The following is a 26,515-nucleotide window of genomic DNA, read 5'->3' as shown; positions in this document are numbered from 1 at the left end:
GAGTAAAACAACTTCGTATTCAGCAATATTGTTGGTACATTGAAATTCAATCCTTGTAGTGTATCTCATTTTGACCCCTGAAGGTGATGTGATTATTGCGGCTGCACCAGCCCCTGTGAGGACAGATCATGGTAGCATCTTTAGGATATCTTCCTCAAGTTCGCCTGGAATGGGAGTTGAGGGCGCCCACAACACTGTAGGGCAAACGTCGGTGCCCACAACACTACTTGGGATCTAACATGCCTGGAAGGTGGCACGGCACCCTTCTGACATGTCCTGTCGGTACTGTGTTGCAAGTGTATAGGGTACGGTCCTTGGTATTGCAGTTGACTTGAGCGCCCTGCCTTACTTGCTCCACTCGTTTCCTAGGTCCTCACCGAGCGGGCATCACTGGTCAGTTGGTCCTAGTCAGCTCTGACTGCGCTAGTCGGAGAAGAGCTGGTTCGGTGCATCCCCAATTGGAGAGGTGGGCCAGAGTCAGAAGTGGTGTTGGACAAGCCTTCTGGTCAGAGAGGTGGGCTAGAGTTGGAAGCAAGCATCGTTCCTCCTTGGCTAGGCCTTTTGGTTGGAGAGGTAGGCCAGAGTCAGAAGTGAGTGTCTTTCCTCCTTAGCTAGGCCTTCCAGTCGGAGAGGCGGGCTGAGGTCAGAAGCGAGCGTTGTTCCTCTTTGGCCAGGCCTTCCGGTCGGAGAGGAGGGCTACAGTCGGAAGCGAGAATTGTCCTTTCCTTGGCCAGATCGCCCTTCTAGCCAGTCGTTAGGTTTTTAGGCTAGCCTAGTAGTTGCGTGTTGTTCGCAACATCGTTTGCTGGGCCAAGCTTTTGCTAGGAAGCAGGTCCATGAGGGACCTCGGGTTTATGAACCCGACAGGAGCCCCCGAGCCCCCGGGTGATTCAGGTAGAATCATTAGGGGGATTTTTGTTTTTGATGGCGGGTGCGCGCGAGCGCACCCGCGGGTGTAGCCCCGGGCGATTTGGGTAGAATCGTCTGGGGTTTTTTAGTCTTTGGCAGCGGGGGAATTCTTTGTTTCAACAGCGGGTGTGCACGAGCGCACCCGCGGGTGTAGCCCCCAAGCCCCCAAGCGATTCGGGTAGAATTGCCTGGGGGGGTTTGTCAGCGGGTGTGTGTGTGTGCGCGCCTTGGTGGGCGCAGCCTCCTCATTCTAGTTTCTGACCCATTGTTTCCAGGAGCGCGGTCCAAGGCTTTTGGTCATGGCCGAGGGAGTGGGTGAGACAGAGCCATCATCTAGGGCGTCAGGCACGCTGGTTCGGGCGAGTCAGAGTTGGAGTCATGGATCTAGGCATCGGACGTGCCGAGGGATCAGGCGAGTCGGAGTCACGGATCCAGGCGTTGGACGCACCGAGGGATCGGGCGAGTCGGAGTCATGGATCTAGGCGTCGGGCATCCTAAGCCCCTGAGCCCCATTGGGCTTGGCAGGGGTCAGTTGAGTTTCATGCGTTACCCCATCCATGGTTTCTGCAATCGAAGGGGCTGAGCTAACGCCGCTTGCCTCGATGGCTCGAGTGACGCGCTCGGTGAGCTCGCTAACAGGTACATTCGAGTGGAATCCGGATATGTCGTTCATGATGGGGTCAACATAGCCCTCATGTGGCATTCCACTGCTCCTTAACCCATGTCCCGATAGATGCTCGGGTCATTCGAGAGACTGGCCCAGGTGGTCCATTGGCCTTCCCTTGATGGAGATTCTATGGGCATGGCTCGAGGTTAGGATCAAATGAGAAGGTTGAGATGACCCTGTCTGCTTCAGAGCAGACTAGGCGAGGGCCGCTCGGGCTCATCTGCGTTTTCTCCCCTGGCTTTGTTTGATGTGAGGCAGCCTCGAACCCTTCATGGGCCAGCCTTCGAACCTTGGTCGGTCATCGCTCATGTTGAATGAGGCAACTACCGCTTCATGACGTAACACGGAGCGTTGTGATGCATCAATGGCATATGCGATGCTTTGGATGTATGGGATGAATGAATGATTGTATGAAGTCATGTGTGAATGCATGTATGAGAATGGATGAATGAATGTTTATGCATTCGGAAAAATAAAATGAATTAAGTGGGATTGGTAGAGTTACCTTGATGACTCGAGTGACAGGTTCTGGAGAGCTTTTTTTGGAGATGTCCGAATGGGATCCGCGCTCATCGTTCATGATGGAGTCGACATGGCCCGCATGGGGCATTCCTCTGCTCCTTACCTATCTCTCAGCGTTCACCTGAGCCGTCTGATTGACTTAGGAAGCCCGTTGGTCTCTCCTAGGTGGAGATCCTATTGTTGGGCCCTTCCAAGTCTTGCCTGGGAAGGCAGAGGGCCAACTGCCCGCAGTTGCACCTTGTTTCCCATGCCCGATGTGTGGTAGTGGTGGGCCATACCCAAGCCATGTCCCATCTAACCAGGCTCTGTCTCATCGAGCAGGGTGCGTCCCATTGGTCAGGACACGTCCTGCCATATCCCATACGCATTGAATGGGGGAAGGGAGAGGGTTTCTCGCCCCAATCTTTTGCCTTTCCTCAACTACTATGCCTCCTCTTTAAATAGGGGAAGAGAGAGGTCTTTCGTCCCATTCCTTCGCCTATTCCCCAACTGTCGCCTTTCCTCCTTCCTTCTTGCCAAGAGCGTTCGTGTGCCATAGCGGATCCATGGAAAAAAGGGAGAGCGAGGGAGAGGAGGAACTCATAGATCCATTTATGAATCTGGAGTGCAATGTTGAGCTGGAGGTCATCTATTGTGAGCGAGTCGGTGCTGGACGCCTTCGTCGAGAAGGGGGTTCTACCGCCAAAGGAGGTGGCGCACTAGAGGGCTCCCATAGGGGAGGATTTCCCACGACCTTGGGCCAGCGAGGTTGTCTCCTTCCTTGCCTTCCATGAGCACACTAGAGGGCCAACTAGGGTATCCCATGCATTGGTTCCTGCGCAGGCTCCTCAATGAGTGGGGCCTAGAGCTGCAACACCTCAACCCGACTGGGGTGCTGCATATCGCCGGCTTCGTCACCGTGTGCAAGGCCTTCCTCGGGATGGAGCCGCACATGGACTTATTTCGGTGGATCTTCTCTGGGTGGGCTTTGTCAGAGGGGAAGCCACTCAGGATCATGCTAATGGGGGGCTTTGCGCTGCAGAAGAAATCGAGCACGTTGGGCGTCTCCTCCGTGCACTCCCCCTACGACTCCAACCAGGGGTGGCATGGGGAATTGTTCTACATCAAGAACCTGGTGGAGGCGCCATTCCTGCCTTTCATCGGTAGGAGGCTGAAGAGGCAGGAGAGCTAGTCGTGGGCCCCCGCCAGCCGATAGAACAAGAAGCTGGAGATTATCGGGGCGAAGCTCTAGAAGCTGATGCAGCATGGCCTTGACGGGGTATGGGTGTTCCACACCTTCTTCCACTAGCGGGTCACCCCGCTGGCAAAAACGATGCGGCCAATGTGGATGTACTCTAGCCCGATGAACCTCGACCGCAGGTTACCGGAGGAGTTGGCGACGGATGAGGTCTACAGCTGACTTGATCGGGTGCTGCAACTGAGGGCCAAAGAGACCCTTGATGGAAAACCTGGGCCACTTCATGCCACGAAGTTGTCCAATCTAGTATGCTCCACTCTCCTTACTCCATGTTCTTTTCCCCTTTTGCTCTCCTGTATCTTGACTTTGAGTCAACCATTTCGTAGGGACTCGAAGTTTACAAGTCCTGGCCGCATCTTCCGAAGGGGCCAGAGGGCATGGCTTGGTAAGCCGCCTTGAAGGAGGCGATGGTTGAGAAGAAGAAGAAGAGAGCTGAGAAGGCTCGATGGAGGCATGGGAAGGAGATGGAGATCACTTGACATGTGCGGACTAGGGAAAATAGGAGTGATGTCGAGGCGAAGCTCGAGTCGGAGGATCCCTCAGAGATGGGTGACGACGTGATCTCCTCCAGGGACGAGGGGAGCCAAGAGGTAGCTGCAACCTTAGTGGAGCATCATGAGCCTACGGCTACATCCGTCGCCGGTGGGCAGGAGGCAGAGAGGAGCGGTGATGTTCCCACGCCGAGGAAGCGCGTCACGTGCTCGGACGCTATCGGCGAGCGAGAGGCGAAGTGAACGCGGTCGCCATGCCCTTTGGCGATGACGCTAGCCTTGTCCCCCACCTGCTCTGGGTGCGGCAGAGCAGGCCAGCTAGTTAGAGGAGCAGGCTCACACCCACACATCTTCAGGGCCAGCACTGGCGTTTGACCCGTAACGGGGGGATGCCCCTCTAGCTGCTCTGGTCGGCACGCCTTGAGTCGGCAGCCATGGTGATGCATGAGCCAAGCAGGAGCTGGCCGGGTTGACTCACCCTCGGTTGAAGTGAGGGGCGTGGCTCGTGGCCTATGAGTGGTCCTTGTCCGGTGGGCCCATTGCTGACGGGTTAGGGCTTCAGAGCCCTGCCGCTTACATCCTGGTATGCCTTCTTTATTTCTTTTTGATCTCATAGTAGTTTTAGTTTTTTGTGCGTGACTGACCTATATTTATTTCTAGGGGAGGCACCCCCTGGGGCGGTTGTGAGTATGGCGATGGTGGCAGCGGAGGTGATGGTGGCGATCCCGGCACCGACAGCGGAGGTTGGGTCAGAGGTGACCCTTGTGGCCCCTCCCCCAACAGTCATGGCAGAAGAGAGGAGGGAGACCAAGCTCCCTGCCTCTCTAGTTGGGGGGCCACACGGCTTGCCTTCCCAGTCAGAGCAAGAGGTGTCGGGGGGAGACGTGGCTAGGCCAGAGGAAGAACATCCACTGGCAGGCCACAAAATCGAGATAGTGGAGGTCTCCTCTAACAGCGAAGCACATGATAGGGTGGAGCCGATGGCACCATCGTAGGAGCTAGCGGTGGTCCGATCATCGCCTGGGCCTTCCAACGGGCTAGGGGCTATCGACCTGGTGTGGCCTTGCCCCGAGGACCCGGGGAAGGTTTGGTTCATCCTTCGGGATGAGCAGGAGGATCAGCTCTGGGACGTGCTTGGGGGAGAGGACTCGCCATGGAGTCCGATCTTGCCCAAACTAGGGTGAAGCTCGAGGAGGCCCTGGAGCGGGTCAAGTCCATCCAGTAGGCGGTTACTGTCGACCTGCCCCATGTCGTAGAGGTAGTTTTTTTTGTGTTCATCGTTGGCTCCTTGGTCTTCCACTGGTTATCTCAGCGTGTTTGTCTCTTGTGTTGTAGGGCTTGGAGGAGATGTCGAGTCATAAGTCTCGCTTCCTCTGGTAGGATCATGCTCGGGAGGCCGTGATGTCGCAGCGGGTCTCTGAACTTGAGCGCAAGCTGGAGTCCACCTGCCATGAGTCTCAAGGCTGGGCGGCTGAGGCGACAAAGACACGGGCAGTAGAGCGGGTGACCGCCGCTGAGCGAGGGATTGAGGCGGCGAAGGTCCGCTAGGTGAAGACTAAGGCGGCTCTCCAAAAGTCCTTGCCGGAGACTGAGGCGGCGCTCCAAGGTTCCCTAGAGGCCCTAGAGTCGGAGCGGAAGGCCCGATCGGAGGTCGACCAGGAAGTGCTCGCGCTCCGGGGCCGGGTGCTCGGGATAGAGGAGGCGAACGCTCGGCTGCGTGATCAGGTAACTCGACAGGAGGAAGGGCTCTCCATCCACGAGAACACCTGCCTCAGTACGTACCTTTTCTACTTTTGGGTGACGTCTTGGTTTTTTTCTTTAACTTGCTTCTAAGCTTGTCATCCTTCTTCTAGAACTAGGTAGAAAGGTTGGGTCGCTGGTGCAGGACCTGGAGATGGCCAGGGCGATGATTGGCCGGAATGCGGAGGCACTGGCCAAGTCCTTTCAAGAGCGACATGCTCTTGAGGAGGAGCTCGACCAGGTTCACAACGTCTTCTAGGTTGTCATCTTGGAGGTCTTTGGGTCGGTGTCGAGCACCAGCGTGCCCGCCATCCGACTAGCAGAGGTCCCGGATGAAGTTTGGGCTCTCATCATCGATGAGATGTTCTATGGGACGTTGAGGGTGCTGACTTCAGTGGTGATGCACCACCCGGACCTAGACTTTAGTGCCATCTGCAATGGGTATGCCAATGGTTGGAGCCCAGGCGCTATCCATGCGCTCGAGGAAAGCTTGCTGCCACACGCATAGTTGGTGGTAGAGCAAGTCTCCATGCAATGGGTGATGGAGGCTCGTCGTGTGAAAGTAGCCAAAGGCACACGTGTAGAAGGCGTCATCCGGCCTGTGGATGGAGCGGAGCCCATATCAGAACCAAATGTTGTCCCGCCTTTGATCAAGCCGAACGCCATCCAACCTAAGGACGAGCAGCCCCTACCTTCGCTGGTTGCGCCGACAGCTGATGCCGCCGGGTAGCCATAATAGCATGTAAAAGTAGAAACAAGTAGTTTGTGTAAGGGATAAGTTCATGGGGGAGTCCCCTATGTGAACATTTTTTTAGTATTAATGAATACAACAATTTCGTTTTGTGATGAATCACTTCGTTCGGGGATGTTTGTCCCATTCGTTCCTTATTTTACCCTAGCATAGCTTTGTTTTTTGTTCTTTCTTCTTTGCACCTGCCCGTTTGTCCCATAGGCTGCAACCTTAAGAGCCTGGGCGTGGCCCATGAGGCTCAGCTGCTCATAACCGTAGGTAGCGGTGGGGTGCGATAGGTCGGAATGTTAAAAGCAAAGTTACGTAAGGTAATTAAAGGAACGGACTACCCTTTTGTTTGGGTAGAAAAGTTTTTACCATAAGATAGTAAAAAGAGAGGTGGTATCGCACCCTCGTGGAGCCCCCGAGCGACCCAGGCCAAAACTGTTTGGGCCGGGGTGCTTTGTAGGAGCAAACATTAAATGAAAGAAAGCGATAAGACCAAATTTTTAGGGAAAGAAATGATGTAATTGTTCGATGTTCCAAGTGTTGGTGAGAACGTTGTCGTTATCGTCCTTCAGTCAGTAGGCACCCGGTTGGATGACTTCGGTCACCGTGTAGGGTCCTTCCCATGGCGGAGAGAGTTTGTCCTTACCCTTGGTCGATTGGGTCCTTCGAAGCACAAGGTCTCCGACCTCGAGGATTCTCCCTCTGATTTTCCTCTCATGGTACCTACGGAGAGTTTGCTGGTAGCGAGCGGAGCGAATTATGGTCGTCTCACGGGCCTCCTCGAGCAGGTCGACTGCGTCTTGTTGAGCCTCTATAGCTCGGTCATGGTCAAAGGCCTTCACTCTTGGGGCGCCATGATCGAGGTCGGAGGGCAGCACTGTTTCAGCTCCATAGGCTAGGAAGAAGGGTGTGAAGCCTATGGATCCATTCAGGGTCATTCTTAGATTCTAGAGGATCACAGGGACCTCTACAACCCATCGCCCAGCGTACTAGTTTAGTCGGTCGAAGATGCGTGGCTTGAGTCCTTGGAGGACCATGCCATTGGCTCGCTCGAGCTGACTGTTAGTACGTGGATGTCCAACCGAGGCCAAGTCGATCCTGATGTCATACCTATCACTAAAGTCTAGGAACTTCTTTCGGGTGAAGTTAGTTCTGTGGTCAGTGATGATACAGTTAGGAACACCGAACCGGTAGATGATGTTGAGGAACAATTTGAACACCTCTTACGAGTGGATCTTGGTGATGGGCTTGGCCTCGATCCACTTGGTGAACTTGTCAACCACTATGAGTAGGTGGGTGAAGCCACCCAGGCCCTTTCTAAGGGGTCCTACCATGTCGAGGCCCTAGACCACGAATGGCTAGGTGATGGGGATGGTTTGGAGCTCTTGTGCTGGCAAATGAGTTTGTCGTGTATAGAACTGGCATCCTTCACACCAACGGACGACCTCCTCTGCATCTCATAGTGCGGTGGACCAGTAAAAACCTTGACGAAAGGCTTTTCCAACCAGCAACCTTAGGGCCATGTGATGTCTACATATTTTGGCATGGGCCTCAAGGAGAAGCTGCTTGCCTTGGTCGGTAGGGATGGACTTCATAAGTACTCCCGATGAACTCTGTTTGTAGAGTTCATTTCTGATCGCGACGAATGTCTTGGCACGTCGGGCGATCCATCATGCTTTAGCCCTTTTGGGTGGGAGGACTTCCTCGAGGAGGTAGGCAAGTAGCGGTGCTCACTAATCGGTTTGATCGAGCGCCATCATTGCGACGTTGGTGGGTGACGTTGTCACAGAGGCACTGGGGTCGGAGCCCCCGAGCATCGGGTCAGCGTTGGGGCATGTATGGACCGGATCTTCTAGGAAGCGGGTGGACGACTCATGAAGCTCCTTGATGAAGACCCCATTCGGAGTCAGAGCCCGCTTGGCAGCCAATTTCATGAGAAAATCGGCGGCAACATTGTCCTATCAGGGGACATGATGTAGTTCGATCCCCTGGGATTTGTCCTCGAGCTTACGCACCTCCTGGCAGTATGCGGCCATGAGGGAGCTTTTGCAAGAGGACTCCTTCATGACTGGGTCCACGACCAACTCCAAGTCGTCATGGACGTAGAGCCACGTAGCGCCGAGCTCGATGGTGATGCACAGTCCGTTGATGAGGGCCTCGTATTCCGTGGCGTTGTTTGAGGCCAAAAAGTGGAGGCAGATTACATAGCGGAGCCTACTCCCGTCTGAGAAGATCAAAACCACTCCAGCCCCCGAGCCAAGCGCCATTACAGACCCGTTAAAGTACATCATCCAGTACTCATGGGTGACGTTTGGGGTCGGTAGCTGGACCTCCGTCCATTTGGCGACAAAATCTACGAGAGCTTGAGACTTAATAGCGGTACAGGGGATATACCAGATGTCATGGCCCATGAGTTCAAGTGCCCACTTAGAGATCCATCCCACAGCGTCACGGTTGTGGATGATGTCTCCGAGTGGGTATGAAGTGACGACCGTGACTTCATGGTTGGTGAAGTAGTGCAGGAGCTTCTGGGTCGCCATCAACACGGCATATAGGAGTTTTTGCACCTAGGGTTACTAGACCTTGGGGTCAGTGAGTACCTCCCCGATGAAGTATACGAGTCATTGGACCTTAAGGTGTTGTTCCAGCTCCTCCCTTTTGATGACTAGGGCAGCGCTCACCACGTGGTTGCTTGCCGCGACGTAGAGGAGGAGGGGTTCTCCCCGTTCGGGAGCGATGAGGATTGGTGCCAACATCAGCAACATTTTGAGGCTCTCTAAAGCCTACCATGCTTCCTTAGTACAGATGAATGTGTCTGTCTTATTGAGTAGCTTGTTGAGAGGTATCCCTCGCTCGCCGAGCTAGGAGATGAACCGGCTCAGGGCAGCCAGATAGCTAGTGAGCCTTTGTACGCCCTTGACGTTGCGTATGGGGCCCATGTTGGAGATGGCCATGATTTTTTTAGGGTTGGCCTCGATGCCGCGTTCGAACATGATGTATCCAAGCAGCTTCCCTTTCGAAACCCCAAAAACATACTTTTTGGGATTCAATTTGATGTTGAACCTTCGGAGGTTCATGAACGTCGCGGCCAAGTTTGCGATCAGGTCACAAGCTCGAGCTGTTTTGACCACTATGTCATCAACATAGACGACAATTGTTGGTTTTGGCTGCTCAACTTGATCAGGCTGATCGAGCGGGTCAATTTGATCGACGAAGCATTGCTACATGCACCTTTGGTAGGTGGCGCCAATGTTCTTCCAATCGAAAGTCATGGTCACATAATAGTACGAACCATACGGGGTGATGAACAAGGTTGCGAGTTGATAGTACTCTTTCATCATGATCTAGTGATAGCCTGAGTAGACATCCAGAAAGGAGAGGATCTCGCATCCCGAGGTGTAGTCGACTATCTGGTCTATGCGTGGCAAAGGAAAGTGATCCTTTGGACACGCTTTGTTGAGGCCTCTCCATTTCCAAGTCTTCTTTTTCACAAGAACGGGATTGGCAAGCCAGTCGGAGTGATATACCTCTGACAAATCTAGCTGCCAGGTGTTTGGTGACCTCCTCGCCTATGGCCCTACGCCTCTCATCATCAAAGCGATGTAGGCATTGCTTGGCGGGCTTCGATCTCGGGACAAGGCATAGTACGTGCTCAGTGACCTCCCGTGGTATTCCTGGCATATCAGAAGGTTTCTATGCAAAGACATCATGGTTGTCGTGTAGAAAGTCAATGAGCTCGCATTCCTATTTGGCCTAGAGCTGGGTCTCGATCTGCACCATCTTGGTAGGGTCAGTGGGGTCGATCCCCACTGCCTTAATTTTCTCGAGTGGGTGGAAGGCAGTCGAGGAGGTTGGCTTGTTGTAGTCCGGGACTGCTAGGGTCGACAACTCCCTGAGCCGCGGGAGCTTAGAAGAGTTGATGACGATAATGGTGAGTTCGTAATGCTCGCGGTCGCATGTGAAGGCATGCGAAAAGGTGCTACCCATAGTGATGATGCCATTCGGTCTTGGTATCTTCAATTTTAGGTAGGTGTAGTTGGGGACCGCTATGAACTTGGCATAGCATGGGCGCCCCAAGATGGTGTGGTAGGATCACAAGAAGTCCACCACCTCAAAGGTAAGCACCTCCGAGCGGAAGTTGGCCCGATCGCCAAATGTGATGGGCAGGTCGATCTGCTTGAGCGGGTACACCTACGCTCCTAGGATCACGCTGTGGAAGGAAGAGTTCATCGGATGGAGCTTCGACCGAGGGATGCGCATGGCATCTAGGGTGTCGACATAGAGGATATTGAGGCCGCTGTCACCATCCATCAGCACCTTGGTGAGGTGCTTCTTATGGATGATGGGGTCGACGATGAGCAGGTAGCATCTTGGTCAGGCGACATGGGATGGATGGTCCCTCTAATCAAAAGTGATCAGAGATTCCGACCAGCGAAGGAAGGTGGGGATGGCTGTCTCAGCGACGCATGCCTCTCTGTAGCACACTTCGTGCTAGCGCTTGGAGTAGACAGCATCGGATCCCCCAAAGATCATGATGCATTCCTTGGGGTCGAGAAAGTCATCCCCATCCTTGCTTGTCGTGCCTCCTTTTTTGGCCACTGCCTCATTGCCCTTTCCTTCTTTCGGCCCATTGGCCTATCGCAGGAAGCGCTTGAGGAGCTCGTAGTCCTTATAGAGGTGCTTGATGGAATAGGTGTGGTTGGTGTAGGGGCTATCCATGAGCTTGTCAAAGTGGTCATGCAGGCCCTACTAGGGCTGCTTGCTCGCATGATTAGCTACGACGACCAATGTAGAGTTGGCATGTCGGCGCTGATCCTTCATGTTCTTCTTGCCCCTCTACATGAAGGGGCCCTTGTATCGGTCCTCATGCTTAGTCTTTCTCTTGTCCTAGCCTCTGTTGAAGACCGCTATGACCGCCTCCTCGCCGGAGGCATGGTTCGTGGCAACATCGACTAGGTCATGGGTGGTTTGGGGCTTTAGGAAGCCAAGCTTATAGATCAGGGACTCACAGGTTGTCCCAGAGAGGAATGCGCTGATGATGTCTGCGTCGATGACATCAGAAAGGGAGTTGGACCGCTTTAAGAACCTACAGATGTAATCCCACAGGGACTCATTGGGCTCCTACTGGTAGCTCTTGAGGTCCTAGGAGTTCCTAGGGTGGACATACATCCCGTGGAAGTTCCCAACGAAGACCCTCTTGAGGTCTGCCTAGTCCTGGATGTTGTCGTGCGGAAGGAATTCGAGCCACGCCTGAACATGTTCCCCCATACAGATGGGGAGGTACTGAATGATGAAGTGGTCATTATCCACTCCTTTGGTTCGGCAGGCGAGCCAGAAGTCTTTGAGCCATATATCGGGGTTCGTCTCCTCGGTATACTTGGCGATGTTGGTAGGCGGTCAAAAGCGCTATGGGAACAGCGCTCTTTGGATGCGTCGGCCAAAGGCCCGTGGTCCTAGGCCATCCGGGCTAGGACTCCGGTCATCCAGTCGGTGACCACACCTAAGGTGTGTCTCACCGGTCCCCTTGATGGTCCTACCGTAGCCCGTGCTGCCTACTCTAACTGCCGCTCGGTGGATGTCATCGTCATACTGGGCCTAACACCGGTTGTTGATGACGCTGTGAGCGTCTTGGTTCGGCTTGAGACATTCGCACACAGGCAACCGGTGTGGAGCAGGCATCGAGTTAGGTTGTGGCGCAGCTACGGCCTCCTGTTCCACACCCAGCGGCTATAGCAGCGAGCAGATGGAGCAATGCATCTGGTGCGTCCCCACCCCCTGGTGGGGAGAGAGGCCATGAGTCGGTGTCACGACATGGAGCTCTCCGCCTATTGAATGGCGGTGGTCTCCACCAGCGCCTAGAGGTTCTGGTGGACCGCTTGCTCCTGTGGGTTGATAGGCTTAGGAAGGCCGCGTAGAAGCATCGTCGTCGCAGCGATGTTTTGACCAGCCCGAGCGAACTATGGGGGATCGTTTCCCCATCGATGATGTTGCGCTGAACCTGGTGGGTGTGACCCCAGGCGCAGCTCACCGGGTTACATGCACGGGGTGCATCATGGTGTGCTGAACACGTTGGCTGGTTCTACCGCCTTTGTCATAGCTCCTCGCCGTGCTCCTAAGCACATGCAAGGTCATCAGCATGAGGGTCTGGAGGGGTGTGGGTCTAAAGAGACTCCACCACCACCAACGGCTATCCTAGAGCGTCTGCCATAGCGCACTCATGGGACAGAGGGTGGCTAGGTGCCATGACGTCGCCGATGCTGGAGCCGTCGCTCTCAACATCTTCATCCATGAGGTCGTGGAAAGAGGCAGGAGCATAGCTCACCATCCCATGAATTCGGATGTGAGAGGAGGCGGCACCAGCATCCTTCAGAGCCCCCGAGCGAACATGTCTGCAGGGGACGTGAGGCCGTAGGGGAACCGGTCACATGGCGGTCACGATAGGGACAACGGGGTCCCTCCGGAGAATTGGCGAAAGACAGTAAATAGCAAGTAAATAACAAAGCTTACGTTACTCACAGTTGGGTTTGAGCCCTGCGTGGGCTTAGAGCAAAGCACAGGCGCCTCATCGTTGAAGTGACCAACACGTAAATATTTGTAGTTTTGCCGTACGTTGTGATCGGATGTGGCCTAGCACTCAATGATACAGGGTTTATACTAGTTCAGACAACGTGCCCTATGTCCAGTCTGAGTCGGTCAGAGACTTTATTTCTAAGCCTAGGTTCTCAAAGTTTGCTGTTGGGTTATAAACGGAAGGGAGTAAGATGGGGGGCACAAGCGGTCTGATCGAACTCTGGATCAAAGGGCCGAGAGTGACAGGAGCTCCTGTGTACGCTAAGTATTTGAGCGTGTGCTCTGTTTGAATCCTTGGTTGTTTAGATCATCTCAGAGTCGATGTCAATGGGAGAGAGCGCATCCCCTTTTATAGATGATGGGGACGGCCTTACAAGTGAGAGAGAGAGTTTACATATGCTACTAAGTCTTGTTGCCCACGCCGTCAGGCACAATGATGATCATAGGCGTCCACAACACTGTTGATGTCAGACACATGTGGGAGGTTTTTACCGTATTCACTAGGTATGGCAAATGATGGCGCCCACAACACTGTTGATGCCTAGAGGCAAGTGGGGGAATTACCGTGTTCGCCTGGTATGGGAGTTGAGGGTGCCCACAACATTGTAGGGCAAACATCGACGCCTACAACACTACTTGGGCTCTAACATGCCTAGACGGTGGCAGGGCACCCTTCTAACATGCCCTATCGGTACTGTGCTACAGGTGTATAGGGTACGGTCCTTGGTAATACGGTTGACTTGAGCGCCCTGCCTTACTTGCTCCGCTTGTTTCCTGGGTTCTCACCGAGCGGGCATCCCTGGTCGATTGGTCCCAGTCGGCTCTGACTATGCCAGTCAGAGAAGAGTTGTAAGTAGAGGTTTGGTGCATCCCCGGCCGGAGAGGCGGGCTAGAGTTAAAAGCGGCGTTGGCCAAGTCTTCTAGTCGGAGAGGTGGGCCAGAGTTGAAAGTGAGCGTCATTCCTCCTTGGCCAGGCCTTCTGGTCGGAGAGGCGGGCCAGAGTCAGAAGGGAACGTCGTTCCTCCTTGGCCAGGCCTTTCGGTCGAAGAGGCGTGCCAGGATCAAAAGCGAGCGCCGTTCCTCCTTGGCTAGGCCTTCCGGTCGGAGAGGCGGACTATAGTCGAAAGCGAGCGTTGTCCTTTCCTTGGCCAGATCGCCCTTCTAGCCTATCGTTAGGTTTTTGGGCTGACCCAGTAGTTGCGCGTTGTTCGTAATGTCGTCTACTGAGCCGAGCTTTTGCTGGGAAGCTGTTCCATGAGGGACCCAGGTTTATGAACCTGACACATTATCTCTACCAAATAGATTTCAAGCTTACCGTACAAGTGCTTAACTTTTATAAACCAACATCATGCCATTATTCCTTTAGCCTTAATAGGTATTTAGCTACCATATTAAATAGTCTATTCTAAGGCTACAAAATTATAGTGAACACATAATAATACCAAAAACTACAATAAATTTTTTAGGATTAAAGCTATCACCAATTTATCACAAAAATTCCTACAATATTTAACCTAATAATATTAAGCACTCTCAAATGATTTAATAGCTCCTGGTATCAACATGTATATATATGAACTAAATGCACTGACAGATAGAGCACAATTTTAGGAACTTAACAAAATTTGTTGCACAATTTTTGAATACTTACATGATTTTATATGATTTACCAAAGATTAGCTTAAAATTAAATCAGAAAACTATTTCTAATTCCTTATGAAAAAGAAAAACGAATTCTCCTGCGCGTCCCACACACGTGGCGCCCCATAGGCATGGCCCCCGCGAGGCCGGCCTGCAGCGCGAGGTGGCCCGTGGCAGGAGAATCCCGCGCGCTGGCATATTAGCAAAAACACCCCTGGACTATGAACAAAACAACCCGTGGTCCATGTTACTATTCCTACATGATTTTATATGATTTACTATGAACAAAACGACGGGTGACCGCGCGAGACGTGACCATGTGCACGGCGTGGGTAGGCCACCCGGTGACCGCGCACACGGCGCAACCAACCCGAGGGAAGTACGCGCATGAATTTTAAAGCGCTGATCACGACCAAACTGTTGCTCCTAAACCTAAACCGGCTTTACTATACTCAAGATGGCATATGGAACTACTCAATCGAATCATAGCACTATACCACTCCTTAACCCAATCTCTCCAAATAAATTACTAAACATAGCAACGTCTAGTTGTTGACAGACTTGGAAATTTTCTAAGTTTTGAACTGAACTTGATTTCAATTTATGATTTCTAGGCTATTGAAAATATTACAAAGCAATATTATGTTTCAAAAGCAAATACTTCATTGCCGTCTACAAAGTTTGTACTTCAAACTTTATTTAAGTATCACACACATGTTCTATAGTCTTTTTGCTTAATAAAAATTGGTTTTAAACCCTACTTGATATGCATGAACCGTCGAACCAACTTTCGTTTAGTATTTTTATTGATCATTTTGAGTTACAGAGATTGATCTACACACTTCACCACATGCATTAACACACACGTATGATGCTCATGACATATTTTAGTAGATGATTAACGAGGTAACACCGAGGGTGTTACATGCCATTCCCACTAAAAGGTCATGGCCGCTTCGACGCTCGTCTTCAGTTCATGACATCAGAAGTCTGGAGTGGCCAGACCATGCCCAACATAGGCGCAACTAGCCGATGCCATGCCATGCCACCATCCTTGGGCACCGGCTGGCAGGAACCGGCCCTTCCCCGCTCTGCTCTGCGTTGTGCGGAAGAAGAAGAGTGAAAACGCATGTTGCAAGTGTATGTTTCAAGTGTTTTAGATGTTTTATAGGTATGTTTCAGATGTTTCACAGTTATGTTGTAAAACTAGATCGGGATGTTGTATATGTTGCAATGGGCGTATATGTATGTTGCAAGAGTCTGTTCTAAATGTTTCATCAGTTTTTTCATATGTATGTTTGCAAGCGTGTTTATCTGTATGTTGCATATATTTTTCAATGGCCTTTTCAAGCGTTTTCAGGTGTTTTTACAAGTGTTTCAGACATATATTTTAAGTGTTTCAACTATTTTGAACGTATGTTATAAATATTTCATTTGGATGTTTCAAAAATAGATCAGATATTGCATCTCCCTCCTCATCTTTTATTAACTCGCCTCGGTATCTCCTCCTCTTCTCAATGCTATTGATGTTAGGGCGGCATGGGCCCGCGTGGGGGCGGGCGGCGTGGGGGCGGGCGAGTCATTCGAGTGGCACGAAACCCGAGCAGGCGGGGCGTGCGGCACGGAGCAGACGCGGGGCGCAGGGAGCTGTGTCCGGACGCGGGCCTAGGGCCGGACGTCGGGGTGCTAGCATGTCCCATAAAAATAAATAGTTGAAATTGCGAGTCCTCATGTCAAGTCCAATACTCAAACTCCGGTACATAGATTCCATCTTAAGGAACCTAATTAACTGATCTACACCCAATTTGCCATGGTAGCTCAATTGCAAGACTAGAATGACCGCTTCTCAAGAAGAATGGAAAATATTATGATAGGCGCCTAGAAAAAGAAGATACGAAGAGGAACGCCGAGGAAATATCAGGTATTCATTTGTATTCATATGTTCCATCTAAAATATTTTCTTAATGTGTTGCTCTATGTACCTCTTGTTTAGTAAAATATATATCTCAAGCATATGAATTGATTTAACAATAGGCAACCGATGAATTTTGACCGGGCACTCCTTTTGTCTTATTATTCTTCTATATCCTATTCCCTTCTGTTCATTTTTTCCAAAACCGGGGAGCTTCACCATTCCCACTCATTTTTTTAGCGGAAATACACTGGGCTTCGGGATCGAACCCGGGTGGCCGAGCTTGCGGCTCGTGATGCTGACCAAACAAGCGACTTTCTAAGACATTTCACGTAAGAGAGTCAAACTTTATAATCTTTGACCAACAATTTGTAACTATTGTAATATAATGTACTATCTAATAATCATAAGCTTATAACCATAAGTAATCTAATATAAAATAAATGGTAAAGTATATTTTAGAAGATCGTGAGATATTTAACTACGTCTTATAAATTCAACCAGAGGAAGTAGTCAATTTTGAATCCATTCCCATATAAACCAAGGCTCCTCCTTACCCACAAGCCAAAAATTATGTCCATTGACAACCACTTACTTGACAGCTTCCCATTAGCTGCTTTGCTCTCGTGCCAAACTACTACCTTAAACGGTTAAACCACCTCTATAAGGCCATGGATCTAAGTCCAACCCATCAAACTTCCTATATCCAAAGACACTTGCTTCGAATGGAGCTTAGCTATAGGACCAATATGGGCCATGTACCCCTCACTTCAAAATCTACAATCATCGAGGGATATAATTAGATATATTAGATTATATCCAACCTATTGCTAGAAATCGAATTCACCATCTACCGCATACTAGTCCCCTCTCAATCTAGGATTAAGTTTTACCACCGTTTTGAACTTTAGTACATATACTTGTATTGAGTACAAAACCTTACAATGCCTTGTTTGGATATAGTCGGATTCGCTTCAATCCACATATGTTAGGGTGGATTGGAGTCGAATTTAAATTAATTTCACCTCAATCCACTTAAACACATATGGACTGAGGTGAATCCAATAACATTCAAACAAGGCCTTAATTGATCTCTAGCAAAACATGGAGCAAGAGATACTCTTATTATTTATACCATCTTAACGAACCTGAGATGATGTGGTCTTTTCTCTTGAAGTTAAAAGCCTGCCTCAGAGAACTTTCAACAAGTGATTGAGGGGGTGTTATCTTAAGATAAGTTTAAGCTGCTGACACAGTGACAAAAACTAATGCCATGTTCGCTTGGCTGATAAGCCATAACTGAAAGTACCGTTGACTGATTTGTTGTAAAAGAAAAATACTGTTCGTTGGCTGAAAAAATACGGCTTATAAGCGCAGCGAACATGGCATAAAGCTGCAGCATCTACTTTAGTCCTACCGAACACCCTATAAGAATTTGACTTTCTAATTTATCCTAGTCCATGAAGATGGAGATCAATAGTCGCCGGCGTATGACACATATTTGCATACAAATGCTCGCCATACAAAGCATCGTAATAACTTTTGTCATGAATTCATAGTCATAGGACCATAATAATAATATAATAATTGATTGAAGCAAGGAGGGTGTGCGCAACAAAGCTGTTAAACACCTGGAGTGTCCCCTCTCCAAACCCAAAAAACGGTGGGCGGCTGCCTGCCACCGTGGATGGCCGTCTCGACCATCCGGCCATCCACACCCCCCCGATCCGACGTGTCATCCTTCCATTGGTGATACAGACGTCATAGCGACCGACGCATCTGCCAGGCCCACAGCGCCCACGTCACCTTCTATCCTTCTCCGTCCTCCCCGAACGCCCGTCTCGTCCGTTCCCCCCGTCTGATCTCCACGATTTCCACCAACACCCACCTCGTGTGCTCCGACCGCTCCTCGATTTGATCACCGATTGGGGCCGATTAGGGTTTACCAGTGAGCGAGCGAGAGAGAGGAAAGGGGATTCGCTCTCGTGGGGAGATGGCGCAGGCGGTGGAGGAGTGGTACCGGCAGATGCCCATCATCACGCGCTCCTACCTCACCGCCGCCGTCGTCACCACCGTCGGCTGCACCCTCGACGTACCGGCTCCCCTCTCTCTCCCATGATTAGGAGATGCTTCTCTCTCGCCCCCCGTTGCTAGGATATCTAATCTCCTCTTTTTCGTTGGCTGGCCCCGGCTGTGCAGATCATTTCGCCGTATCACCTGTACCTCAACCCGAAGCTCGTCGTGCAGCACTACGAGATCTGGCGCCTCGTCACCAACTTCCTCTACTTCCGCAAGATGGGTATGCGCTCCGTGCCCTCTATCCTAGCCTCCAAGTGCGACCCGTTGTGATGTGCCAACTATATGTTGTGTGGTGTGGATAGGGGTTGTTGTTGTAGCCGAATTTTGTATTTTTCGGCCCTTTTTTTGAAAAAATATTCATAAATAGACCCTGGTGGTTTGATTTTTGTTTATGGACCCGAACCTCGGCGCCATGGCTTTTGGCGCCGAGGAAAAACGTCTTGGCGCCATGGCCAATGGCGCCGAGGTCTTGGCGAGGCGTCGGACGTGGCGGTGACCGGGCGCCGACGTGGACAAGGCCTCGGCGCCATAGATCTTGGCCCCGAGCTCGGCGCCGTAGATCTTGGTGCTGAGCTGTTACCCTATAGCTCTTGGTGTTTGAAATGAAACAAGTATAATTGTTCCGAGGAACATGCAACAACGCCATTGCGGCTCAGCTGGTTAGGACGCGCGCGACTTAGCTCAAAGGGCTGGGTTCGAACCCCAGCGCTGAATCTTTTTTTTTTGCTACATTTTTATAAGCAATAGAACAAGCTCCCCTTCGCCTTCTCCTCCCAGTCCTCCCAGGCCTAGGTTCGGACCTACTCCTCCCATTCCTCCCCTTCGCCTTCTCCTCGACCCACCTCCGCACCATCTCCGCCTTCTTCCTCGTCTGGCTCTGCGGCTTCAAGCTCCTCCTCGCCGCGGGGCACGGGCCGCTCCACCCCGCCCTCCCGCTCGTGCGCTTCGTCGCGTGCGCCGCGTTGCCCGTCAAGGTCCGGGACAAGACCGAGAAGCAGCAGCAACAACAACAACAGGCATCCCGCTCCTCTCTCCCTTCCGGATTCCTGCTGCCCTACGCGGCCAGGGCGGCGCTCTACTCCGCGCTCGTCTCCGTCCGGTGCTACAGGGCACAGATGCCCGCATACGCCGTGCCCGTGTTCGACGGCGCGCACGTGTACCTGATGCTGGAGCTCTTCCTCGCGTCCGCCGCGGCGCTCGCCCGTGCGCTGCTGGGCGCGGAGCTGGAGCCGCAGTTCGACCGGCCGTACCTCGCCTTCTCCCTCCGCGACTTCTGGGGCCGGCGGTGGAACCTCATGGTCCCCGGCGTGCTCTGGCCCAGCGTGTACCGCCCCGTGCGCGCACGCTTCGGCGCCGCGGCGGGCGTGCTCGCGGCGTTCCTCGTGTCCGGGGCCATGCACGAGGTCATGTTCTACTACATCACGCTGGAGGCCGGGACCGGGGAGGTCACCGCGTTCTTCGCGCTGCACGGCGCGTGCGCGGTGGCTGGCGCGGCAGCACGGCGGCGTTTGGCGGCCGCCGTGGTTCGTCGCGACGGCGCTGACGCTGGCGTTCGTGACGGGGACCGGGTTGTGGCTCTTCTTCGCGCCCGTGATCCGGAGCGGGCTGGACAAGGCCATCATCGCGGAGTGCGAGGGGATGCTGGCGTTCTTGGAGCGGGTTGGCCGGAATCTAGCCGCGATGGCACATTTGGTTTGAACCTCTGGGTAGTACACTAGTACTGGTACATGTAACATATCATGTACTGAGATGTAACACCCATTTGGTTGTCTGCAGAGATTGCACAATTAACAGCGCTTTTGTACTGTCGATCCAGTGTTAACAAAAAAAATTGTATACTGTGTCAAAGAGGCGAGGTTGTATTTGGTTATACTGCTTATGCGATCGGATACTTCAGCGTGTCGACTTCGTATTCAAGTAGTGAATAGATTACACAAACAACTAGCGTATGCCAATCGTGTGCCTGCGCTCTGCTGTAGTGCTGGTACGCATCACTGGAAAGGTGCTGTAGCATCGTTCTATTGCTTATAAAAATGTAGCAAACAAAGATTCAGCGCTGGGGTTCGAACCCAGGCCTTTGAGCTAGGTCGCACGCGTCCTAACCAGCTGAACCGCAATGGCGTTGTTGCATGTTCCTCGGAACAATTATACTTGTTTCATTTCAAACACCAAGAGCTATAGGGTAACAGCTCGGCGCCAAGATCTATGGCGCCGAGGCCTTGTCCACGTCAGCGCCAGGTCACCGTCACGTCCGACGCCTCGTCAAGACCTCGGCGCCATTGGCCATGGCGCCGAGACGTGTTTCCTCGGCGCCAAAAGCCATGGCGCCGAGGTCAGGGTCCATAAACGAAAATCAAACCACCAGGGGTCTATTTGTGAATATTTTTCAAAAAAAGGGCTGAAAAATAAAAAATTCGGTTGTTGTAGAGGATACTGGTTTTCAACTGTGATAGGAGGTTTTGGAATTTTCTGTGTAAATGCCACTCCATTTGCCACCCTATATATATAGCATACGCAAGGAGTATTTAATGTATTCTGTGCTTGGCTATGAAAACCAGTAATATGTATTCTGTGCCTGGCTATGAAAACCAGTAACTGATATTCGTTAGCTAGCCACGTAGTAGTGGCTAGATGTGGCTTTGCCAGCCTAATTGCGTGGGTTGGCGATGATGTATGGTTACTAGCTCGTCAGCTGGTTTGTTGTATATGACCTAGTAGATCCTCTCTCTTTTTTTCTTTGAGATGTGTTAGGCCCTTTTTTAGTACATTGGTTTCAAGGGCATTGCTTGTTAATTGATGAAAATATGCATCATGTTGATATGTTAGAATGGAAGCTTTGTGCACACCCGGTGTCCAGCGAGGAAGGTCTGCACCCAGTGCATTGTGCCATCTATTTATGTTTTTGGGAGCTGCTGTGCATAACATCAATTTTGAATGCAAAACTTATCCATGTGTTTTGCTGGTCGTCTTCTGTAATTCTATGTCAAACTCATCAGCAAAATAATTATTATACTCTCTCCGTTCCAAATTATAAGTCATTCCAACTTTCTTGGAAAGTCAAAGGATATCAAGTTATTTATATAATAAAATAATAACATTTAAGATGCTAAATAAGTATAATTGGATTCTTCATTAATTATATTTTCATGGTATATCTATTTGGTGTCATAAATCCTTGTAATTCTCTCTATAATTTTGGTCAAACTTGAGATGCTTTGACTCTCTAAGAAAGTTGGAATGACTTATAATTTGGGATGGAGGGAGTATTTGTAAACTCAACTTCTAAGCTCTACTGCTATAGAGTAAATTGGAGAATTATCTTCCCCTGCGCCATCGAGCCTTTTTATGTGAACCTGATTCAGTGTCATCAATCAGTGAGCCTTTGTAATTCCACATGGGCTGCTTTAGGAATCATTCCTTATGACTGAGTTAGGTGTGCACAGTTTACAGATTCTTATTTATGATTTAACATTGGCTATCTGACTACTTCAATTGCCACAAGAGGTCATCAAATGAATTCAGAGACTGGATAAAACCACTGGTTTGCATCTGAATATTCGAACATTTAGAACCAGTGACTCTGGACACAATGCTAGTTTGTATGCATTTAACAGCATGGAAATGCTTATATTCTTGGTTTATTGCATGTCTACACTTGCACCATTCCAGACTTATAACTACTGTTAGACTTAGATTACTTACTGTTTATTTGCATCTCAAGTGCTGCACCCTTATAATAAAAACTTACTCTCTTCCTTTTTCCAGATTTGGATTTTCTGTTCCACATGTTTTTTCTTGCACGATACTGCAAGCTTCTGGAGGAGAACTCATTTAGAGGAAGAACTGCCGACTTTTTCTACATGCTCTTGTTTGGTGCTACTGTCCTAACTGGCATTGTTCTGATCGGAGGGATGATACCTTACATTTCCGAGACATTTGCCAGAATTCTGTTCTTGAGCAATTCATTGACGTTTATGATGGTATGGGACTACCAGTGCTTATAATTGTAAATAAAAATGTCGGAATTTAATAGTAGGGCATGTTTGAGAAAGTCTTACATTGGTAACTCTGACTTCTGATATGGCATGGCAGGTTTATGTCTGGAGCAAGCACAACCCTTTCATCCATATGAGCTTTCTGGGCCTGTTCACCTTTACGGCTGCTTACTTACCATGGGTAAGTGTTCTTTTTCCCTGTTTCTTGAATGCCACATCAGCAAGATTCACGTTAAGTTATTTTTATGGTGACCGTGTATCACACCAAACATCTTTCTTATGTGGTTATGTCTGAATCTTCCATGACATCTGAAATGTGCAATTCTGTTGGTTGCACATTGTTATGACCGGCATCCCCTATGCCAGACGCAGGCCCAATAGTGGCTAGGGGGGTGGCTCTGTTAAGGGGCTTAGAGGCCCAATTTATCACTTATTTGGTATTTTCTTAGAGATAGATATATTTCCTTAATTATAGCGTCTATAGGGAAGGATAAATACCTGTAATCTGGGATGATTGGAGAATAAGCAGCAGCAACCTAATTTGTTGCCAGCTTCCCTGGGGAGCCCTAGCCGCACCCCTCTGTCCTCCCTGCGCCGTGATCACGGCGCCCGTTCGTCGTCCTCGCTTCCCTAAGCTTCGTCCACCGATCTCTCACCCCTACACCCTACGCAACAAGCCTGGTAGGATCCGTAATCCTATCACACATCCTTATATGTATGCAAGGGAAATGCAGTACTTAGTGGCATGGTTTTTAAAAACCATTCTTCTGTATTTGGGAGGGTCACATGACATAAATCTCACATTTGTTGTTTTTAGGCTCTATTTTTCTTTGTCCAATGATCTAATTATATGCTGGACTTTTCTGAGAACCTGTGGCATACAGATGTTTTTTTATTAATTAACTTGACTGCTTTGCTTCTTTTGTTATGATTTACTAATTTCACAATATCAGGCACAAGAAGGAATGGCCTATTTTTAACGTACTGAAATTGTATAGCAATTTGTAGGAAGAAGCTATTATTTCCTTTGCTCTGTTGTCATTTTATTCAAGTGGTGCCTGACCTGAGGTGCGAGATAAATGAATACTGTAACCTCTTAATTCATGTGATTGGACCATTGATGAGGAATATATGTTCTCAAAATACATATCAGAAATGTTTATATTTGCCTAAATGAACAGTAGGTTTCAGGTTGGGAGGAATTGTGAAACAGGCGATCACTATTAATTTTTGTTCTTAAAGAAGGCTTTGTGATTTTGTTCAATTAGATTATTTGGGAGTGAATGGTCAGTTTGGTGAAATTGAGCTCCAACCAAGCAGAACATGGCCATTATCTTGATTGTTTTATCTTGAATTGCAGGTCCTTTTGGGCTTCTCTATCCTCGTTGGGAGCAGCACATGGGTGGATCTCTTGGTATGTTTCTTCTAGTTCAGATGAATTTATAGTAACCATTACAGTTTGGATTAATGAATTTGTTCGAAAAATCTTTTTCTAAGGAGTTGTTTTTCCTTGGTGCATGCTTATAGGTATAGTGCTTATTTCCGCTATTTTCTGTCAGCCACAACCGGGCCACATGAATGTAACTGTTGGCTATTCGCTTGCATATGTGACCTTGGTTTGGCATTTCCTATGTGCCAATGTGCGGTAGATTAGTTTGTAAGCTTTTGAATTGTTGATGAATGTATGTAGTCCATCTGGTTCTGCATTTTTCTGCACAACATAAGTTGTACGTAGGTGATTTTGAAGCTTGTTCAGCATGTTAAAAAAAGGGTATGTCCACTAAGGTTAGTACACTTGCCTTCACGGTTGGGATCAGAATGATAAATCATTTGCCCCTGGAACTTGTATTGATGTTGGCATAGTGGAGGTACAATTGTTACTCTCATTAGAATACTAGATTACCTCTTCCACTCTTTATGGGCTACTGCCATCTTGATTGAAATTGTTATGGTGTCTTGAATCATGAACTTCACTGGACTCCATATGCGTGATTGAATTGACATAGGAGCCTCTTGTAGTTTGCCTGTATAGCATTCTGATTGTCACCTTGATCATTCTCTATTCTTGGGAGGAAGAAGTAATTTATCTCTAACTGATATCACATTTCTTTTCAGGGTATGATTGCTGGACATGTGTACTACTTTCTGGAAGATGTATACCCACGGATGACTGGCCGTCGCCCCCTGAAGACACCGTCCTTCATCAAGGCGCTATTTGCTGATGACAATGTTGTGGTGGCACAGCCACCCAATGCTGGGATTGGTGCCGGTGCAAGGTTTGGTGCTGTGGGTCTAGATCCCCAGGCTCAATGATGAATTACTTCCAGTGACCTGAGGCAGTGACTGATCTGAGATGCGGCAGTTTGTTTTCTCTGCGCAAATTGCGGAACTGTACAAGCCATTGTTCTTGTGTATTTATACAGGCTAGATGAGAGTTATTGTGCATAACAAAAGATTAGTAGTATGGCTAAGTTTCTCACCTGTTGCCAGGGTCAACCCTGGCCCTGTCGTGGAAACTTGTTCTTGCGACGGTTTAACATCTGACCTGCTACTCTTTCATGCATCAGTGAGCTTAGTCTAGGAAACTCTTCAACCAGGGTTACGTTTGATGCTTTGGCAGCGAGAATTTGTATGGAGCGTTGTAATTGCAGAATGGTGCAAGGAATGGCTCTTAACATCGTGGATGCTTGGAACATGGATGGCGTTTGATTTCCCCAACGATTCAGTTGTTTCATCAATCTCTGGATGATCTGGTGTCCTGAAAATTGCTGTGGCAATGTCTGTCCATTTTTCTTTCATCGGTTTCTCTTCGAGTGTAAAATCGGCACTCGTCATTGCAAGTGTTGTGGCGCTCGTCAATGGGATATATGGAAATGATAGTTAAAAATTGTACATCTTCTAGAGAAACCGAGCTGAAAGAATAAATTTTGGATTGGACTGGATTGAATTTGATATTTTTTCTTTTTTCAAAAAGAAGTGTACGTATTTTTTTTTGAAAGAAAAATCTACGTATACTGAAGAACCAAAGTGTAGGTCGCCTTGCAAATCCTTGGAGGAAATGCTAGCGCACAGACGTTTGATGGGTTGAATTCCATCGGACGCACGCCCGCCTGACAAGCTCGCCCCGACGCCTGACCTTCCCCCATCTGCGCACCCCGCCCCTATCCCCATTTATTTGCCCTGCCCCCCCCCCCCCCCCCCCCCCCCCCCCCATCGTGCCGCCGACCGTCGTCCACCGGCTCGCCGCGCTCCTTGACTCTCCAAACAGTAAGAAACGCGTGCAACATAAAACACTTGAATGCAATATCTGAAACAGATGAAACATCTGGAATATACACTTGCAACATATGTGTGAAAACATATGAAACATCCAGATAGAACACTTGCAACTTGCACATGAAAGCATTTGCTGCAACATAAGCTTGAAACAGATGAAACATTTTGGAACATATTGTTGCAACATATGTGTGAAAGCATATTCAACATCCAGATCAAAACACTTGCAACATACGTCTGGAAACGGATCAAATAGTTTGAACAAACGCTTGCAACATATGCAACATGTGCAACATCCTCCTATCTATTTTTGCAACATCCATATGAAACAATTGCAACATGCCTCTGAAACGTCTTAAACAATTGAAACATATACTTGCAACATAGGGGGAGAGAGAGAGAGGCCTGGGCCGGTCGATTCCGACCGCGGGGTGGGAGCCAACAACGACCGGCTACGCGTGAGCACCACCACCACCGCCACTGGCACCGGGCTTGGCTCGGCAGCGACGGTGGGGATGGGGCGCGGGGAGCGCCATGGCCGCCAGGGTGGGGGAGCTCGATCACCAGGGTGAGAGAGGGCGTCGCCGGGGTGGGGAGGGCGTCGTGCCGGGGTGGGGGAGAGTCGTCCACTCCCCTGCAACACCGTCGTGGCACCTCCATGGATCTCGCTGAAGGAGAGTGGATCTCGCTCATGCTCTATGGATCTTGCTGGGATGAGGGAGAGGGTTGCCGGATGC

General features: G+C 50.0%; 1 protein-coding gene and 1 pseudogene across 1 annotated transcript; both read left to right on the top strand.

Annotated features, from left to right (window-relative positions):
* The first annotated feature begins 18,212 nt into the window (after nt 1-18,212).
* Nucleotides 18,213-25,236, top strand: LOC136516885 (derlin-2.2). Its single transcript, XM_066510379.1, has 6 exons — nt 18,213-18,520; nt 18,628-18,727; nt 22,273-22,487; nt 22,600-22,683; nt 23,863-23,916; nt 24,618-25,236. The coding sequence occupies exons 1-6, from the start codon at nt 18,422-18,424 to the stop codon at nt 24,813-24,815; spliced, it is 750 nt and encodes a 249-aa protein (XP_066366476.1). The 5' UTR covers nt 18,213-18,421; the 3' UTR covers nt 24,816-25,236.
* LOC136518186 (long-chain-alcohol O-fatty-acyltransferase-like) lies at nt 18,920-20,640 on the top strand (annotated as a pseudogene).
* Nucleotides 25,237-26,515: the final 1,279 nt, after the last annotated feature.

The sequence above is a fragment of the Miscanthus floridulus genome, chromosome 17 (genome assembly GCF_019320115.1).
Source record: "Miscanthus floridulus cultivar M001 chromosome 17, ASM1932011v1, whole genome shotgun sequence".
NCBI classification, from domain to species: Eukaryota; Viridiplantae; Streptophyta; class Magnoliopsida; order Poales; family Poaceae; genus Miscanthus; species Miscanthus floridulus.
The sequence above is the reverse complement of the archived record's forward strand: the minus strand, read 5'-3'. Positions and strand labels throughout refer to the sequence as shown.

Excerpts from the sequence above, each read along its gene's own strand:
- LOC136516885 (XM_066510379.1), top strand. The coding sequence starts at position 18,422 with ATGGCGCAGGCGGTGGAGGAGTGGTACCGGCAGATGCCCATCATCACG. Across the intron at positions 22,684-23,862 it reads CGGCTGCTTACTTACCATGG|GTCCTTTTGGGCTTCTCTAT; the intron begins GTAAGTGTTCTT and ends CTTGAATTGCAG. Across the intron at positions 23,917-24,617 it reads GCACATGGGTGGATCTCTTG|GGTATGATTGCTGGACATGT; the intron begins GTATGTTTCTTC and ends ATTTCTTTTCAG.